This window comes from Camelus dromedarius, chromosome 19, assembly GCF_036321535.1.
Source record: "Camelus dromedarius isolate mCamDro1 chromosome 19, mCamDro1.pat, whole genome shotgun sequence".
In the NCBI taxonomy this organism is placed as follows: Eukaryota; Metazoa; Chordata; class Mammalia; order Artiodactyla; family Camelidae; genus Camelus; species Camelus dromedarius.
The window spans coordinates 10,041,328-10,060,918 of record NC_087454.1 but is presented as its reverse complement, the minus strand read 5'-3'; the positions used below and the strand labels follow the sequence as shown (position 1 = coordinate 10,060,918).

At 46.7% G+C, this 19,591-nt stretch overlaps 1 protein-coding gene across 6 annotated transcripts in view; it reads right to left on the bottom strand.

The window, feature by feature from the left end:
- JARID2 (jumonji and AT-rich interaction domain containing 2) overlaps positions 1-19,591 on the bottom strand; it is a 228,191-nt gene that overhangs the window by 40,135 nt on the left and 168,465 nt on the right. For 5 of the 6 annotated variants that reach the window (XM_031435169.2, XM_064476215.1, XM_064476214.1 and 2 more), the window contains 2 exons: positions 18,438-18,607; positions 5,075-5,251 (listed from right to left, as the gene is read on the bottom strand). In XM_031435169.2, the coding sequence (XP_031291029.2) occupies positions 5,075-5,251; positions 18,438-18,607 (347 nt within the window). Of the gene's footprint in view, positions 1-5,074; positions 5,252-16,510; positions 16,845-18,437; positions 18,608-19,591 lie in introns of those variants that run through there. The other variant, XM_064476219.1, reaches the window with a different exon arrangement.

The window sequence follows — 19,591 nt, the reverse complement described above, 5'->3', positions numbered from 1 at the left end:
TGCTGGAAAAAATGACCAATGCTGACAACTTCTCAAAAACCAGGCCATTTCAAATATCAGCTTGTAACATAAAAACCCACAGAGCTGCGTTCCGATTGTGTTGTTTTGTGGCCACAGAGATTACCTAAGGGCCCTACTGTTAGGACCATTGGAGGTTCTGTGTACGTGAGAGTATTTTGGAAGCTCTGAACAGCTATCGAAATAGAAGCTGCTGGAGGCACTGTTATTGTAACCCTTGAGTGTTAACTCAAGGTTAAAAGCACGCATGACGCTGTCCATGTCATTTCAGATTATGTATTTTAATAAACACATCCATTTCCATGTGGACACTCAGTGGATTACAATGAAAACATTAGAGTCCTGTGTAATGTTTGTGAAACTGAAAGTTTGCCCGGGGACACCAGGCTCTTGTGGGAGACTGTTGGGGTTGTGGCTCCTACCCTGGGGACAAGGAGCACTGCCCCAGCCAGGCCCCGCTGGACCCCGGCAGCCTGGCATTGTGCGCAGGTGGGAGCGAGCCTCCTCTACTGGCACCTGCTTCCGTAAGCCAGGCTCCTGCTCTGGAGGGAACCCACTGCTTCACTCACGCTCAAGTTTAGGAGAGAAATGAGAAAGCAGGACGCCATCCGCAGCTTGGGTTCTGGTTTCTTCAAGCTAACACAGCCTAAATAAAACTGTTTTCCTGGGTGTGCAGCCAGATCAGGGATCTAGGCCAAAGCTACTACCCCAGTAATAAAGCGCTGGTTTTCCACATTTTGTCTTCTGTGCATTTATTTCCCCACATTTCAGTGCAGGTGACACTCCTGGGGAGGGTTCAGGTGCTGCTGGATTTCCCCACACCCTCGGCACCCCCAGCATACGAGGGAGGGAAAAGCCCCAACTGACAAGAGAACTCCCGTGTCACAAAGAAAAAAAAAAATCAGCCTGCCTTCTGCTCTCTCACGTGTAAAAGTCCACAATTCCGCTTGACCACAGTATGATGACGGCCCCATCCAGGTTTGTCCTCTTAGAAAATCTAACACTTGGACATTTTCCCCCAAGTCAGAAACCAAAAGGAAACAGATGATCAGTCTCTGGACTGTACTTTTTGGAAAACGGGGGAGTAAAACTGAGGCAAGGATCAATCAATCAAATTGAAGACAAGGGCGGGTAAAGGAACACACTCATCTCCATTCACAAACCGTCCCCGACCTCTTCTTTCCACCAGGCAGAGAACTCAGGCATGGTTCCTTGCTCGCGTTCACCAAGTGCCCTGTAAAACCAGGGGATGGGGGCTGGAGAAGGGTTGGGAGGGCTGGAGAAGGGTTGGGAGGAGCACAGGAAGCAGGACAAGAGCACCACTGGCCTCCCAATGCTGCAGGTGTCAACCGGCAGGCCCTCCAACCCAATCGAGGGAGCAGTAGGTCTACCTGGTCGGCCTCATGGCTTGGGCACCCTGACACCAGCCTGCTGTTCATCGGGAAGCAAGGCAGCCTCAGCGCCTTGCAAATCTAATCAAGCCAGGAACCCTGCAGGTGCTCCCAGGACCTGAGCCGGAAAAGTGCAATTTTCTGAACCCAAAGGAGGCCCCCTCTGAACTCCAGACAGAAGAAACCACAGCGGCAGCGGCAGCGGCAGGTGCCGGGTGAGCCCGAGCAGTTCTCGTGCACACTCACTACCATCCATCCACTGCGTTTACAGACACCACCACGGGCCCAGTGCCAGGCCAACACCTCTATCCTCACACACAGAACTCTGCTACAAGTGCACCCTCTTCAGGAATATCTGTTTCCTTCCGTTGTCGCATGTCACATGTAAACAAACATCCGCTTTCATAACTGATGGCTACCCATAATGAAGTCCCATTACGCGGAGTCCTGCTCTGTAGGTACAAAGAAATGGGTCTCAGTAAGAACAAAGCTGGGAGACAACTTTCAGCTGCCATGGGAACTGCGCCAATGTTTGACGTGTGTTTTTTTTAACAGTGGAAACAGAGTCCTCAGTGATCCCAGCCTGACCGTACGGCGGAGTCTTGTGTAAACCCTGGAGTCCTGGGTCCACTGCCTCCCACTGTGCAGGAGACAGCAGCTGCCAAGTCCCCGGCAGGCAGTAACAGGGGCAAGGAGTCAAAGCACAGAGGGGAACAGGAAGGAGATGTAAACAGGGTGGGATATTGATGTTTTTAATCTGGAAAAGGTACTCCTGTCTGGGGCGGGGGGGGGGGGGGGGGGGCGCGGCAGGATTCCAGGAACAAAATTTTAGTTAGGGATCTTCCCCCAGCTAACCCTGTACTCCTGGAAAAGCCACTTCCGCTGAACACGCAGCAGTGCCCATCACGCACGGCAGGAGGTCTCGATGGTACACATTCCTGCACACGACACACACGCGTCGTTATCTCCTTATTCTGCGATGTAAATGAAGGAAGAACAGATGAGTGCCCACCCACTCTATCCTGCTCTTTTCATAAAAGGGGGAATTAAGAATCAGAGCTATAAATGCCTACCCAAGAAGACACAGCTAATTAAGCCTGAAGAGGGGCAGGAAACGAAGCTCCTGATGACTATTCGATGCCGATGCTGATAACGACCTTTGTAGGATCCAAACAGGAAAAAAAGAGAGACAGACCAAAGTGTGTTGGGCAACTCGGTGTCACAGCACAATTTCACTTGTCTGAGAGTGGCTGAGAAAGGAGCAACATTCTACAGCTGAATGTTCGGTTTTCAAGGACGACTGCATTTCAGTTTCACCACTTTTGGTTGACAGGCTTCTAATATTCAGTAACTCCTTCCTCTGCTGTTGGAACCTGTACCTTCAGGAATATCTTTACATCCTCCCGCCGGGGGACATGGTCCACAGCATCAATGAGTCTCATTTTTAATAAACTGCCGATGGCAGTGTATTTCCTTGTCTTCTGCCTTCTTCATACAACAGAAGACGGAGAACAGAGCAGGTAATTAAGCTCAGCTGACCAGGGACTGAGCGCTCCGTGAGTCTGAGGCTGCAATCGCCCTTCTCCAAAGCTGACTTCTCTTTTTCAACCTAATTCTGGGTCACTTCCTCTGGGTCACTTGAAATTGGAGGGGCTTTCCTAACAGCCTGTCCAGTTCTGAGCTGGCTTCAGCCCACTCCCTCCACTGACTCACACAGAAGAAGCACTGCCTTCCTGTGGGGTTTTACTGGTTGGCTTCCAAAGACATGGAAGCCACGTGGCAACAGCAAACATGGAGACCCCACCAGCAGAGCTGTCCACCCCAGGCCGTGGCCCGTGGCGCTGGCTTTCTGACACTGTCCACCAGATCAAGAGCAGTGACTCCACCACCACAGCACAGACTCTACCCATCGCAAAGCACAGCTGTTCACGCCCTCATCCTTACAACAGGATGGTCCCCAGGGTCGGGGCATTTCAAAACTCTTGACTCCTGGCTGCAATCTGCCACTTTTGGTTATGGGTACAAGACATCAGATCTCCCAGTTCTTCAACTGTAAGGCAAGAAACCCCTCCTGCCCTGACACCTCTGAATGACTCTGCTGCAGACGGAATCAAGAGACGATGTACATGAACACATTCTGAAAACGCTCATATTTTTATTGCCAACTCATGGAAAACAGCCCTCCAACCTCCCTCTCACAAAGATTTCTGAGAGATCCCCTAGGAAGATGTAATCAGAGAAGCCACCACTTACCTGGGAACATGTCTACACACACGGCTAACAAAGGGGCCACACAAATGCTTCACTTAATCCCTGCTTTGCAGATGAGGAGCCCGAGGCTGAGAAAGAGTTATGTACTAGGATTATTAACCTCATTTCCCTAATAGACTGTAAGGTCCTGAGAAACGGGGTCAGTCTTTACCAAGTGTCCATGCCACCTGAACACAGCCCCCAGCAAGACACAGGACAGGCGAACAATCACTCCACAGATGGGGCAGAAGCGCGCGACGACGGCGCAGGCGAGACGCAGGCGCCGTCACTTCTACGCGAGGCCTGCCTGCATCTCCGGTTCCCCCTGAGCCCAGACACACACACAAGTGGTCGCTCAGTGCACCGCCAAGGCGGAGAAGTAAGAAATGAGCAGCTTTCCTTTGCCTCAACCACTTTTTGCCAGCACTGGTTTTCTGCCATTTGTGCACAGGGACACTCTGCCTCCTAGGGTCGCTGTGAGTCCCAAGGGAAATGTGATTCCTAGCAGAGACCCTGGGAATAGCTCACAGAAAAATGCCATCATCTCTCCCCTTGCTTCACTCTCCTCTTTCCTCTCACTTTCTTTCCCCCACCCGACGCTAATCCGATCCATCATCAAGTTGTCTCAACCCTGCCCCCTGCAAGTATTTCTCAATCTACCTCCAGGTTTTCGGACTTACATCTTCCTATTATATCACCACAACCACCTTTTGGTCCCTTGTTCCCTATGGCAAAGCAACTGCCTACAATTACAGCCTTTCAACGTGTTTCCTCTTGTTCAAGTCATTTCCCTTCATGAAACTCTCATCATCAATGCCAGCTTCATCTTTTCAGAAGGTAACTCCTGTTAAGTCACCTCCCTGTTGAAAAAGCACTGGGCACGTTCCATGGCCAACTAATTTACACTTTCCTCTCTCTCTCAAATGCAACTTTTTGCTCCTGCTTTCTGGGTTACATCCTCCCCCACACTGGTAACACTCAACACTCATGGGGGAAAAAAATCAGTCTAGATCATAATACATATGCATTTACCTGATTTCACATGCTGAGTGGGTAACACTTTCCCTCCCACACTATCTAAGCCTGCGAAAATCACAACAGCAAGCTGACCACAACAGCCTCTTGATGAAATCATCTTAACTGTCCCTGCTCACATGTGATGCCTTCCTCTCCCGAATTTACCATCTCCACAAACATAAAAATGCGTATGCCTATCCTAACAGTCCTCTTGTCTGGAATACACCTGACTGGACCAATCTCTCCGGTTTTTAAGTGCCTGGCACTTAAGTATCCAAAACTAGCTTCGCCACTAACCAGCCACACAGCCTTCAACATCTTCTCAATACCTGGTCTATGCCAGCTTTCACTCAAAGCTTTGGATCTTATCTTTAACACAGCTTCAACACTGGACCTACCATGTCCGTTGTGAACATGCTTGTGGGTTTTTCCTTTCCTGGGGGTTGACTGGCATGAAGATGAAGCGTTGTTGGTGGCTGTTTTGACATCTTCTGTCTCATCATCTTCCTCCTCGACGTCCTCCTCGTCCTGAGAGCTTCCGAAATATACCATGCTGTTGGGCAGCGCAGGAGAACCTGGTGGATTTAAAAGGAGGCACATAAACACAGGCCTGGATCATCACCCCTTCCAGAAGGAGCACTTCAAATGGAGCCATTTATTAAGTTACAAACTTAAATCCTCATGAGTGAGCAGATAAACAAAGCTATTCATCTCTACTGCCATTTTTAATTTATTTTTCAAACATCCCCCAGGAAATATAACTCCATCTGTGTCGTTGTAACAGATTTCAAGCAAAATCCCCCAGCAGGGGGATGATGCCATTCACAAAACATAACAAATCAAAATTTTGAAAATCTCATTTCAATAGCTCTTGAGAAGGGGGTGTGGGGTGTGGGGAGGGGGGCCACCAAAGATTGAATTGAGAGAGAAAAATCAATAAAATAAACACATCTAACCACAGTGTCAAGGATGAGAGACTATTCCAGGGTATGTCTTTAACTTACTAGACTTAAAAAATATGAATGTAAGCAAATGAGTTTCAAATGAAAGAAAAGACAATCACAGAGAAGCAAGGAGTAAAAATAGACTCTAACACCTCCTGATATGAAGAAACTGTGCCAGAGTCACATGGGGTGAATGACAGGTAAGGATTCCCCGAACTCAGAATGTATTTGGAAGCTACTTTGATATTATGGTCAGGTTAATAGCATGTAAAATTATTAATATAAATTCCTGCATAAGAATAACCAAAAGGGCTTGATTAAAAACCAAAGCCTCCTCACAGAACTCACACTCCTCACTCCTTTTACACCTTGACCTCTTCATCCCCAAATGCTTTAGTTTCTGAACTTAAGACAGAACAGTAACACCAGAGACTAAGCTCAAGATTACAAAGAAGCACAATGCAGTTCTTTCTTATCAAATCATGACAATTCACAAAGAGATCAGTCAATTCATAGGTATATTGAGACCAAAGGCTGTTAAAATGGGGGCGGGGGGGGGGTCATATTATCTTCTGGTAGCAACTTCAATCTTCCTTCCCACAAAGTATCTTGAGGAGAGCTACTACCAAAGTAACAGGAAAACTAACAAATGTCAAAGTCTCTTCTCTAGCCCACTTTCCTGTGAAGGAGCAAACACTCCAAAAACAACAGTCAAGATTCAAGTAACCAAATTTGCTCTCCTTCCCAAATGGAGATCTCAAACTTCAACCACAATGGCTAAAACATCCCTGTCCAATTTGGGGGCTACTTGCTCAAACAAGGAGACGGAAATGAACAAGCAGCATCAGAGAGCGGAAGTCGCCAACACAGAAACGCGAAGACAGAGCAGGTGCCTCCACTCCCCTTCCTTTTGTTAGAGCCACGGCCCGCCGACTGCACAACCCCGCAGGTTACGTGCATCGTGCTCTCAGGTGGAAATGAAACTCCAAAGGGATGTATCTGGCACGAAGACCCTCAGTGGATAACAGGATTGAACACAAATGCCATCTCCTCTGTCTTTTCCCCTTTGATCACTTCAGTCAGAAGCAGGTTCCCAAAAGAAGGAAGGTTCTTAAACCTGACAGGCTTCAGGGGGAAATAATCTAATCAAACAGAAGTTACAGATGAAATTTAAAAAAAAAGAGAGAAGGAAATTTCTTACCGTATTTCCACTGGAACATCATATTTACTCTTGTTCTAAGTGGCTTTACAGTTGCTACAAGATTGACTAGAAACGGAGGAGACACCACCCTTGTTAGCTTCCTTCCTAATTAGAAGTTTTCAGCCGGGACTTAACACTCACACATTTGCACGAGGCAAGAACCTCCACAAAGACACTAATACTATTAGAGTCTTCCTTCCTAAATTTAACTTTATAAGTACTTAAGAAAAAGCAAAAGAAACCTTATTTCAGCACTCAACATGGGTTCTGAGTTTTTAAAAAAAAAAAAAAAAAGGCGGGGAGAATTTACCATAAACTCCAGCACATTCTAGCATGTCACACGACATAAGGTGACATACCAGACAGACAGAGCTGGGAACGTCAACCCTTGGAAGCCATGGACTCGGTTATTAAACTTCTTGCTTCGGCAAAATGAGAAAGAATAGGGTAAATAAATTATCTTCAAGTTCCTTCCAGAACAAATATCCATGCCTGATTTCTTTTAAAGAAAAGCCTTCACGCACACTCTCTCTTGGACATGGGGGCTAGCGGCTGAAAGGAGACGTGGGTTAGCACCGCCCGGAGCAGGTGTTTGCACAGACCCTGCGGTGACTCATGCAGCCAACTCCGCCATCTGCCGGAGGGAAGTGGGATTAAAGGAATGTAATTTTGAGAAGCAAGCCATCACCCCCTAGCCTTCCCGTTCCCAGCCCCCAGAAGAAAGGCAATAAACTCTGCAACTGAGGCCATTTGGGAGTAACTTAAGGGGGGGGGGGGGGGGTGTGAGTCTATGTCTCAAAGAGAATCAGGGAAAACCCAAATGGAGCACATGAGAAACAAACAAGGAATTAAGTTCCACCTACAGGATCTGTTGAGGATTTTTTGAAACTCAAACCCAATGCGTGAAGCATCCCATTCCTTACATCAAGATTCTGAGACTGGGGTGAACACTAAGTTTATGTTCCAAAGAACTAGACAGAGGAAATGTTTAGAAGTTCAGTTCAGAATTCAAGTTTCATTAATACACTAAAGAAAGCATACAGGCTAATATCTTCAACAAAAGCAGAAAACCATCCATCTTATTAATGCATTTGCTCGAATAGCTTCTCAGCAAATGCAAACAACCTGATGTAGCCTGTTAGATATTCTAAAAAACAGTCAGAAGTTAATATAAGGGAAACGAGAAACAGGAAACAGAAAACCAGTGAAGAAGGGATGGGGGGTGGGTAGGGTTTCCTGAGGGACTCATTCTCAAGAACTGGCTCTGCAGTCAGAGGTGGGAAAGGATATGAAGTCTCCTAAGTGTGGGGGCTGGAAGCAGACTGCCCTCACCCTAAATGGTGACATGGGTTCTCATCAGGTGACTGACGTGATGGTCCAGACCTAAAGTATCAACAAAATAACAATCAATGCAGATTCTCAAACCAGATGGGGAATGGAGGGGCTCGTACAATAAAGGGGAGAAAACTTCTGGGAGAAGGGTTAAGTGGAGATAAAGAAATTAATGCTCAGTAATAATGAACTTCGGGTGGAGAGGTTAGTTAATTACTAACAGAAACAAGAGATTCCTGTGGCTCAGGAGTTAGGCCTGTACCAGTTCTCCCCTCCGGCTGGTGCCCCTCATCACGATGGCACTCTCCCCAAGCCTGGGGATGGCCTTACCGTTCTCTAGGCTTCTTCATTCGCCAATCTGTAACCTCCTAAACTATCAGCTTCTCCCCCAGAAGAAACAGGGACTTTACTGGGTACCTGCATTCCTGGACATCTCACTGACCATGTAGACAAACTCCAGCAAGTAGCAGAGACTAAATCCAATACTGTATATTCTGAAACTCTTGTCGCCATGTAGTTACTGGAAATCCCTCTAGGACTCCACTGGCATGTCCTTCTGGAAAGTCATGGAGAGGCCAGGCCAACATACCCCACAGCATTGGCAAAGAAGACGCAAAAGCAGCTTCTTTCTTGTGCTGAGACAAGATCAGTAAGATCACCTCATATTTCATAATGACGCTGATAGATGAACACTGCCTGCCATACGCTAACACCTGGAACAACGTCAAACACATAAAAGGAAATCAAAAGCACCTGAGAAACCAAGACTAGTTAAGACACTCACCAGAGAGTATTTATTTCTTCTTGGCCTAGACACAAGCTTGCTTATCTAATTTATAAATAAGTTTAGAGGAGGAGGAATCTGCTAGACTCAAAAGAAGATGACGGAAAGGGTATTTTAAAGCACACAGAGGACACAGTGGTCGGGGGCTATTTATCACTGGAGGAATGTGAGAATTATCCCACATTCCTCAGTATAAAACGGCTGAATGGGTACATTATATAATCACATCGATGCCGCGTCAATCGAAAGTTAAATTAATATTTAGTATTTGAAACAGATGACAGTATGTGTTTTTCAGATTTTCATTAAAAATCGTTTGCAACTTATAGGTTCACGCATGATTAAGAGGAAGCTTCCTTTTTAGAAAATGTATTAGGGAAACGTCTTTCCTCCAAATGTCAGGGAAGAGGCAAACTTGTGAAAAGCTCACTGGGGACTCAGAATTCAGGAAAACGGGAATGGGGGCACAAGGGCAAAAATAACAGGAAGAGAGAGACAGCCGGAAAACATAACACGGAAAAGCCTCCTAGAAAGAGACCTTCCCCTTTCCACGGCAGGGCTCTGCTGCAAAACACCACAGAGATGGTGGAAACAAGGGGTCTCAGGAAGGGCTCCTAGGCCCCGACCCGGGGGTGGGGGCTGGGGGCCTCTCCCCACGAGAGGGACTTAATTTACAAGTAAGAGAAGCGGGCTTGTCACACAGAATCATGTCACACATCCCCCCTACAAACTGTGTAGTTTCAAAGCAGTAATCAGTGAAAGGTGAATGTTTTCAATGTTATATGAGGTTTAAGAATTGCACAGGTATGGGGAGGGACGGGTTATACAAGATAAATTCTACGCGTGTACTTCGTATATACAGTTTTCCATTAAAATTATAGGCAGACTTTTCTCTCCTGATTATTCAAGCGCATTAGCAAACGTGAAAAAAAAATCTGAACTTGGATCAGTCGGTGGAATCGAGAGTGCAGAACGCATCTGCGCTTTGCCAAAGCCGTATTTCATTACTTTTCAGAATTAGCTGGCAATGTCTCCACAATATTTACTGAAGTGAAAACCAAATGTTTTCATCTGGACAAAAATCAAACTGTGGTATGTTACAACCACAACAGAAATCATTTTAATCCAAAAGCTTGCTTTCTCTAATTTGGGCTGTGGTTTCTATAAAATTGGATTCTTCTCCATGAATCATGTACACATACAAGCCCTCTTTCTCATTATCTTCCCTCCCCTGACCGGTTCTTTATCTTAACAAGCTAAACATAGCTCAGTTCTATTTTGGAAAGGCCCTAAAGGGATTCCCTGCTCCGTCATTTAGCGGAGGAGTCAAACGCTGTAGCTTGACCTAATAAACTCCAGGCTGTCCCCCTGATTTGCCGTGTGCATGACTGGTCTTTAGTGTACACAAAGAGACGGAAAGGCATCAGCCCCTACTATCATACGAAATTAAACAACAAAACTTCAAAGTGTTCTGGTAGTGACTGGGTAGGGGGACAGAGGGTTAGTTGTTTACTGACTTTCTGAGTTAGGGAACGCCATCCCACGAAAATGGAAAGTCACAGAGGAAAGCGGCTGCAACTGCCTTGGTTCGTAAATCCCACTACGTAAGTACGAGACACTGATCCAGGCACCAGTCACCCCGACAGACCAGATGTCCCTACTCACCCTGCACACGCACGCACCCAAATGCGTAAACACCAACACTGGGGGACAACTGTCACACACTAAATGAAAACCTCTCTTTCGGGGCAGGCTTTAGAACTGACCAGGGAAGAGTAACTTACAACAGGATTACCCAAACCTCGTCCACTTATGATCTAAGATTACGCACCACTTTCACATGCTATTTGCTTTAAAGTGACTGACATCATGATTTCAATAGTTGATCTCTATCATATCAGAAGAAAATTAATATCACATGTCCTAAAGGTAGTTAATATTACAATAAAATTTTTAAACACTGGGCTAACGTCATTTCTGGCACCACCAGGGGTACACACAGCAGGGCTTGGGGAAGAGCCCTCCAGCCCAAGGCCAAACAAACAGGAGCCTCTATTCCTTACCGGGTAAGGAGGAGTCTGTGCAATGCTGCCCATCCTAGGACTGCTCCTCCTTACAATAAATACATGCACCCCCCAAAAAGGATGCCAATTGGTGAAAAGGACTCTAGCTGGAACCCCAGAATCCAAGATGAAGCGTCAGCTCGGCAGTCATGTGCTCACCTGTCAGGAGACGCAGTTTACTTGCCTGTACAATGAGCTTAATGTCTTCAAAAATAAAAGCCATGATGACCTCAAAGGCTGGGAGGTAACACAGACAAAAGCACTGTGAACACCTACATTTCAGTGACATTATTAAGCTGATACATGACTTCAGGGAAAAAACAACACAGAACAGGCTGTTATGTCCCACAAGTAAGAGCAAAGGCGATTTATTTCCTATCTGCTTTTCTAAATGGGAAAGTGAGTGGACTGGTGACAAGAAAAGTGGGGTGTGGACAGGGAGACAGGATGGAAACACAAAGAACTCAAGTTAGAATTTCTGGAACTTGGGAACAGGCAGGAGAGCAAAGCCTTCTGAGAGTTGGAGACCTGCAGCCCCTAAGAGTCTTTTTCAAGGGAGTAAGTGACAGCGTGACTGTCACCTCAGCGACCCCTCTTCAGTTATGTGCTCCCAGGTGTGCCTGCTGACCCATGTCAGGGCACGTGTTCTGTCTGCAAGAGCCCTGCAGTGAGGGACTTGGCAAGAGAGCTACCTTCCCTCCCAACAACGTCAGCTCGTGGGCTGACCCAGCCATCGGCAAAGGAAGAAAGTACCTTTTAATTAACAGCTGAAATGCTCCCCTTAGGGTCCTTCCCCCATGCTGTCTATTCCTGTGGTTTGAAACATACAAGAACAATCATCCAATCAAACGCAACCAGGTCTCGGGATCTCTTCACCACCAATGAATGAATGCCCAAATCACATCACGTAACAGCCACCTGGGCTCAACCTACGTAAGTTCTACCCACAGAAGCAGAGCTGGAAACAAGCCAGAAATTAGCTTCATCAAGGTCACAGGGAGGCTGTCTGAACACCAACGTCTGTGCTCACTTCACCACGAAAGGGTCCACAAACCCTAAGAGAGGCATAAACACAGGGGAAGGGCCATGCCTTTGGGACATGGATATCGAATCCCTGAATGCTGACTGCCACCAGCAAAGTGCTCAGCAAACCAAACAGGACTATCCCTACTTCAAGTGTTTTTCCCCCCCACCAACCTCTAAATGGATTTCAAGAAAGACTAAGGGACTCTCTAGAAACTAAGGGGAAGGCCAGAGACGAGAGTGAGAAGGATACTGAATCCGCGCCGGCAGCCACTGGCAGGACGAGGGGGCCCGCTTCATCTTCAGGGAGGGCGATGCGTGGTCAAGGGCCAGCTGGCCTGGAGCGGGGCCAGCCCTGAGCAAAGTGTCTCAGACTCTGAACCACTGATCAAGGTCACAGAGCAATTAGAGGAGATCCATCCCTCCCCTCCTCGGCACTTACGGATTCCAGGGTTTCATGTTTCCTCATAACTAGCCTGATAAACTATCCTGGCAAATAAACTGCTTGCTCAGCACAACTCAGCCAAGTTAACACAGACTCTACTGGAAAAGCAAGCAGATGAGGAACATACGGCCGGCTTGATTTGGAGAAAAGTGAGGGTGGCCACCGATATCCTCAAGGTGGTGAGAATACCACGTCGGATCACACTTTCCCTGCTACCTCTCTCAAAAATTAAGATGCAAACAACGCCTCTTAGAAGGATCCATCAAAAAAAAGTTGTGTACCACTGTGACAGGGGGCTTTCCTCCCCAAAGAGATGGTGTAACGTACCACATTCTCATTTTGCTCAAGGAAGTTCATTATTAGCGCCATAGTGTTCCTTGCAATTGGAGGATTACTTAATTGCTTTTTAGCAAGTTAATCCCCTTTCATTCTGTGACCTCTAAATCACCCCAGGCTTTTGCATTTGCCCTACTTAGAATTTATCCTCCTCAATACCCAAAGCCAGTACTGTATCAAAATATGTGCTCCTTGCCAATAAAGCCGGCAACTGCCTCTAGAGAAAATTCCATGGGTGTGCTGTCTCTTCTAGTACCTGCGTTCTACTCAGCTGGTCTCTTAGACTGTTCCTCCTAAATTTCAAACAGAACGTCCCTCCTATCCTCTATTGGTGTGCCTAAATTCACTAGGAAATATAAGTGTACTGGAGGCACCTACCACCGGCACCATCCGGCCTGCTTCACACCCATGACTTCAACCTCACAGCAACTGTGTGCTGAAGACACCACACACCGATTTTACAAATGAGGACACTTGGGCTGAGAGCAGCTTAAGTCCTCTACCCAAGATCGACTAGGCTTCATTCAGCTCCTGCCTGAGTTCCTAAAATAAAACCCTCTCGATAGGCTCCCTGTAGCCTCAATCCATTTTCCGATGCCGCCAGGATCATCTTACTCAACCAGGGCACATTAAACCTCAGTGATGCCCTAATATCCAGCCCAGGGCCCACATCTAAGTTTCCTGCTTTCACGAGGGGCACTCCAGGCAACCAGCCCAACACCAGCCCACGCTTTGGTCGGGGCTTCTGCAGAACTTTCCCTGCCTACGAAGCCAGCCTACAGGTTACTTCCTTCCCCCAGTCACCCAGAGACAGCCCTGGGCAGGGAGCTGACTCCTTCCTGCTCCACACAGGTACCCTCTCCCCTGGCACTGCCAGGAGTCTACTGCACCCACCACACTGCTTTCCTGTTTCTAGGTGTCTAGCATATAAAAGGGGTTCAATGAAGGCTTGCTGAATTAATTAGCAACTGAATGACAGCGGATCACTGAAGATTCTCTAAGACCTGGGAAACAAAAGGCATGCAGTTCCCCAAACAGAAAGGACTGCTTCGGCTCTGCTGACAGTGTGGGTCTTTCCTAGAAACCCACCCACCACCACCCCTTAGCTCTCTTCAGGCTGAACTGTGACATCAGACTGTGACACCCACGCTCAGAAGGAGCAACCATGTGTAGGTGTGTATCTTCAGGGTTTGCTCTTTGGGGAGCCCCCTTGTTTACAGCGCCCCATAAAGAGAAAAATATAAACAAGAGAATCACTTAACCCGCCGCTGTTCTACTGTGCAGCTTTTTAATCTGCTTATAATCATAGAACAAAGAGAGGACGACAGAACTCATTCAGAATAAAGAGACTAGTGACAGAAAACGCAGCAACGGTTCGAGACGCTGCGCGCTGCATGGGGCACCCTTCTCCCCCTTCCCCAAGGGTGCGGGTCCACGTACCTGAGAAAGATAGTAATTAAGCCTCTGGCAGGAGACACGTGAACCCCATTCAAAGCAGCCATTTACACGTAAACACACTGCAGGCAAGAACTCCAGGCAGCCTGCACTACCAACTTCCTCTCCTTTATAGAGATTTTAGGTCCTGACAGCAGAGAGCCTTGCCAAACTTCACTGAAAGGTCTCTGAGTGCTTGAAAACAGATTTTTAAAAAATCTCTAAAGCTTCTTAACCCTGAATGAAGGCTGCCGTGTTTACATGTACACAGTAATCCCAGGACTATTAATAGGTCAGTTTTTCGGTGAAGATACTTAATGGAGTTGTGGGGAGAAGGCTGAGTCTCAGGCTCACTGGGTGTCACTGATGGACAATGAACACCGAGGCTAAAAGAACCGCACTTTCCCTCTTTTGCTCAGCCCCAAGATTTATCCTCTTCCACATTCCAAATTAGCGCTGAGGCTATTAGAGGCAATAATTGGGGACTGGAGAAAAGAATTGTCTGTAATCTTTGGCAACAAACATCGTGTTCAGATCTTTGATTTCTTCATGATTTCCGGAGCCAAACTTTGTTTCCTATCACTCCCGAGTTTATTAGTAAGACCGCCTTCTTTACCCCAACAAAGTGACTGTGCTCCTGAGGCTGAACATCAAATTTGGGGCTTGGACAAGCTCTGTTTCGCTTGGAACCCGCACCAAAAGAGAAGTATCAGAATCAGAACACAGAGATAGAAAGTTAACCAGATTCCCAACTGCCAACTTTGCCTGTAAAGATGCCAGAGGAGGCAAAGACTTAGGTGAGGATAGGTGTCACTAGCATCTGATATATCTACAAGTAAGAAATACACCTAACTGTGAACAAAGAATCAGATAAATTATGAGACATCCACACCATGGAACCGGTATTTATGTGATACTGTTAAATGGGAAACCCAGATTACAAAAATGTAATGCAGTTCCACTGAGGGGGAAGGGGGTGACTTTTATTGTACAGGCACAGAGAAGGCTCAGTAACACTGACCAAACAGGACGTCAACAGTGGCTGTCTCTGGGAGACTGGGGGGCGGGGGGAGACTGAGGCGACGCCGCGTATTTTTATTTATTTATTTTTTTGGCCTGTTTCTCCGTTTTTTCTGCTGATCTTCCCTTTAGGAACATGAAATACGTCTAGGACTTAAAAAAAAAGTCTGATACCTTATTTTTCTCCATTTGAAACAAAGAAAATTAGTAAAGAACCACTTCAACAGAGATCATCTCACCCTCGTACAATTCAAAATGTGAGTTTTAATTAGCTCAAGGAATTGTGTATTGAAAAATGCCATCTAATGCCACCAAACCCACCACATTTCCAGGATCACAAAGTACTTAATGAATCACCTATCATTTGGGGCTTTTAGAAAAGCCAGATCAGGTAAACACGCCTGACCTCACAAAGCCGTGGTTTTTTATTTTTTTAAAAAGGTGCCTCCACACTTTAAATACCTCAGTACAGGAGAAAGACTAAGAGAGTACAGTACTCTGTCAAACCCTTATTGCATGTCAGCTAAAAACAAGTAACAAAAAACCTATTCTATTGCCTGGCTCACAGACGTAGCAATAAATTTCCAAGCCTCAGAGCATTTTTTCAAAACTGTTTTAAACATCTTTTAGGTTTCACTTATTGAAACCTTTGTTCCTTCTGACAACTGAAAGAAGAAAACTGTCTATGAAAAGACAAGACTCTCGTGTCTTTTAAGGAGTCTGGAAGTGTTGAAGCTGGGTACCTGGAAATGTTTCCCCAGATGCCATTTACTTGAGCAATAAGCATGTCTCTCCAAGTAAGGTCCTCTCCAAATCACTCAAAACTATGGAAAATATGAAATAATGCATGTACAGATACACATGGCACAAACACAAATTCATCTCTAAAAACAAATCGTACCTACTCCATATGAAAAGCTTTCATAACTAAATTCTATAATCAGCAGAGCAGTGTTCTGACACCATAACAAATCAGGATGCGTGAATCTTCCTCAAGAGAAGTAAAGGGATAAGGCACGGTTCCCAGGTTTATCCTGGCTCCAGTGGAACTAAAAAGACCCAAAGGCAGAGTCCCACCAACACAGAGCTTTACCTACTTACCTGAAGCATCCTGCTGCTGGTGACACTGCAGACCCTTCAAAGATCCCTTTGACTCAAATTCCTCCTTCTGAGCACCTGGTCCCCTTCACTCTCTGTTTCTGGTGATACCACCCCACACCCTACCAGCCTCAGGCCTGCTGGTCATTCTCACCTTTCCTCTTCCTTTCACCCCTCACAGCCAATCCAGCACCTGATTCCTTCCTGTTGGGTTTTCATACCGTCCTCTCCATCTTCACCCTCAACACCCAGGATCACCAGGACCTCTCGGCAGGCAAGGTGCTGTGTCAAACTCAAGGGCGCTGCTGGTAGGAGGCCCAGCTACCCCCATCTCCCTTTAGTGAGGGTCGAGGGAGCCACCCTGAAACACAAACATTCTCCTCCTTCACATCTTGAGCATCCTGGAGCACTACCAACAGCCTGCAATGTCGAACATAAACCTCCGCCCTTCATTCTCCCTCCCCTAACAATTCAATCCTGACACAAACTGGTGAGAGTGCGAGCAGGGGAGGGAGGCAGGAGCGTGTCAGGTGTGAGAGCCAAGTCCAGGTGAAGAGGTGGTCACACGTGGGGCAGCCTGCTCAGGGGGTCGGAGCCAAGTGAGATCAGAAGGGCTGGGGGCGGGGGGCCAGCAGAGATGGGAGGTGGGGCACACTGGGAAAGATGGATCATATACACAAATACATTATGGATAATGGGAGCCAGACTTCTCGGGGTTTAATATGGAAAAAAAAAAAAAAGATAACCAGAAAGAACTTTTTGGGGCTAAACTAAAACTGGGGGTCCTGGTGCTCATTCATGGATCTTAACAGACCTAGAGACACAGATACACCCACTAAACAAGCATGTGTGTACACATTTCTTGCGCTTACACACCCACACACACTACATTTCCACTACACTCGTTATGAGCACAGCTCAGGCCCAGACTTTAGCTTCTAAAGAGCAGTTGTTCCTTAAAATAAACAGGGCTCCTTGGACAAATGGCTGGTTCCAGGGCTGAGGGAAGGAGTGCCCAACATGAGCCTGGGGCATTCTGCTGTGCCAGGGAGCCGGGCTGGAAGGGTGACAGGGACAGGTCAGAAGGCAAAGGAAGCCAGCTTGAAGGGGCTCACTGCCGAGATCTGGGACAATCTAACATCAAAATGAATAACAGTAGCAGTTTACCACCCTTCAAACGAAACAGGAAATGAGTCCACACAGATACCAAAAAATCAGTACCCTTAGGTTGACGAGAAATGAAATATGCGTTTCAAAGCGCCTCCCCATGAAATACGTAATAAATTATAAAGGCCGAAGAGGCTAAGTGGAGACGCCTGACAGACCCACCTTATTCGAGTGCCCAATGTGAGCGACAAGACTGAAATCGTGCGCCCCCAACAGGGCACAGTGAGGAGAATCAAGACTCACTTGCGTGATACTCTTGACCAAAACCGAAGAGGCTCTCAGTCTCTCTCACCATCCTTTGAGTTCTTCCCTCACTAAGTTCCCAGAGTAGGTACTTTTCCCCAAATGAGTCCGTGTAAACCCAAACCCATCCCTCACACTCCCTGTTCACCGGTCCTGCTCGTGTGCACAAAGCAGCGTCTGCACTGCTAACTGCACTCAGAAAGCACGGCTACCGTCTTCCCTAAAGCGGCTCGGCCCCGGGAGGGGCGAGGACACTCAGTCAGCGCGGCTTACTTCCAGACCTCAGGAAACACCAGGAAAGCAAGGGAAGGGTGCATCACACCCATCCACAATCCCCCACCAAAGCCTGTGTGTGATGGTGATGGTGGAGGTGGAGGTCCTAAAAAGACGCCAGGGAGAAGTCGATTATTCAGAAACTACAAATTGTGACATTGTGTGTTGAGAAGCCAAGAAAGGTGATTTAAGAGTCAAAGAAAAATAGAAGGAGAAATACATATGAAGGCTGAAGCACCCTCTTGGTGAGATTTCTCACCTTAAACTCGCCCTCCCTCAAATCAGGAGGGGGAATTCAAACATGAGCAGAGCAGAGACCAAAGCCAGCACTGACTCCTGGGTAGGACCTGTACTCTTTTCTTTCAGCTGCTCCGTCCAAACTGGCAACACAGTCTTACCTCGAAGGCAGAGAAAGGTAAGAAAATCTTCTGTCTTAGGCTTCCTTTTAGAGAGGTCAGAAATTTGAGTAGCTGGAGGGGGTAGCAATGGCTCCACTATCTTTACTGGAGTTGTGCTGGGACTGTTCGGCTGGGATTGAGCAAACTTCCTTTGTGCTTGCAGCCTGGGCCTGTAAGAGCAAAAGAAAATTAAAAATAAATTAAGCAGAGATCGGAGGATATAGATCTACGTGCAGCAATAAAATCATGACACAAAAGGGAAAAGAGACCCTATTTCAAGCAAACTCTTTCTAATTAAGGTTCTGTATCTCTCACACTCTCATAAACCATGAGCCTGCTTTAAAGGGCAATAAATTTGCCTAAAGGGCTATGTTTTACACACCGGTAATATGCACCCTGAGATTGTGTGTACGTGTGCGTACAAGGGCATGCCTGTGCACAAACCATGTGCATGCCTGGGTATTGCAATGACAGCACGTGGCGCTGGGTGACACAGGGCTAATGGCTTTTGGACGTTTAGCCAGATTTACACGGCATTCTGCTCTAACAAGATACTGTCGCAAACACAAGCCCAGCTGCCTTCACACTGTGTCCTTGCACCCGGCCCACCTGGGCCTGTCACTGACCTGGTCTTATACCCCAGGGGAAGTAGTCTCCCCATCTCTAAACTCTTCTGACTCCAATTCAGCCACATAAAAGACTACATTAATTTTTAAAGCGTGTAATGCAGAAAAAAAATCTATTTCTCTAGTCTATTCAAAACCCCTCCTTCACCACCAAATTATGTGTTACCCTCGCCTATACAAAAGCTCCTTAGAGTTAGGAATTCAACAAACTGGCCTAAACCTACCTTTCAGGCCTCTTCCCCTCATCACCATCCTACATAGAGACCGAACCCCTGATTCATCCACTTGGCATCTGCAAATCACAACTTAGATCTCCTTAACCAGACCTCGTTCATTTACAGAATTTTACATGTCAGACATTCTATTAATTTGAATCCTAATGAACCTTGCAAAGATTTATTTACTTCTTTCCTAACGCTGTGGCCAATAGTTAATTTTCCTTTCTCTACGGAGTATTTTTACCTTCTGTGTAACTGATGTGACCTTTATCATAAACTGCCTCCTATTAGCTCTTCCTTCAGTTTTCAA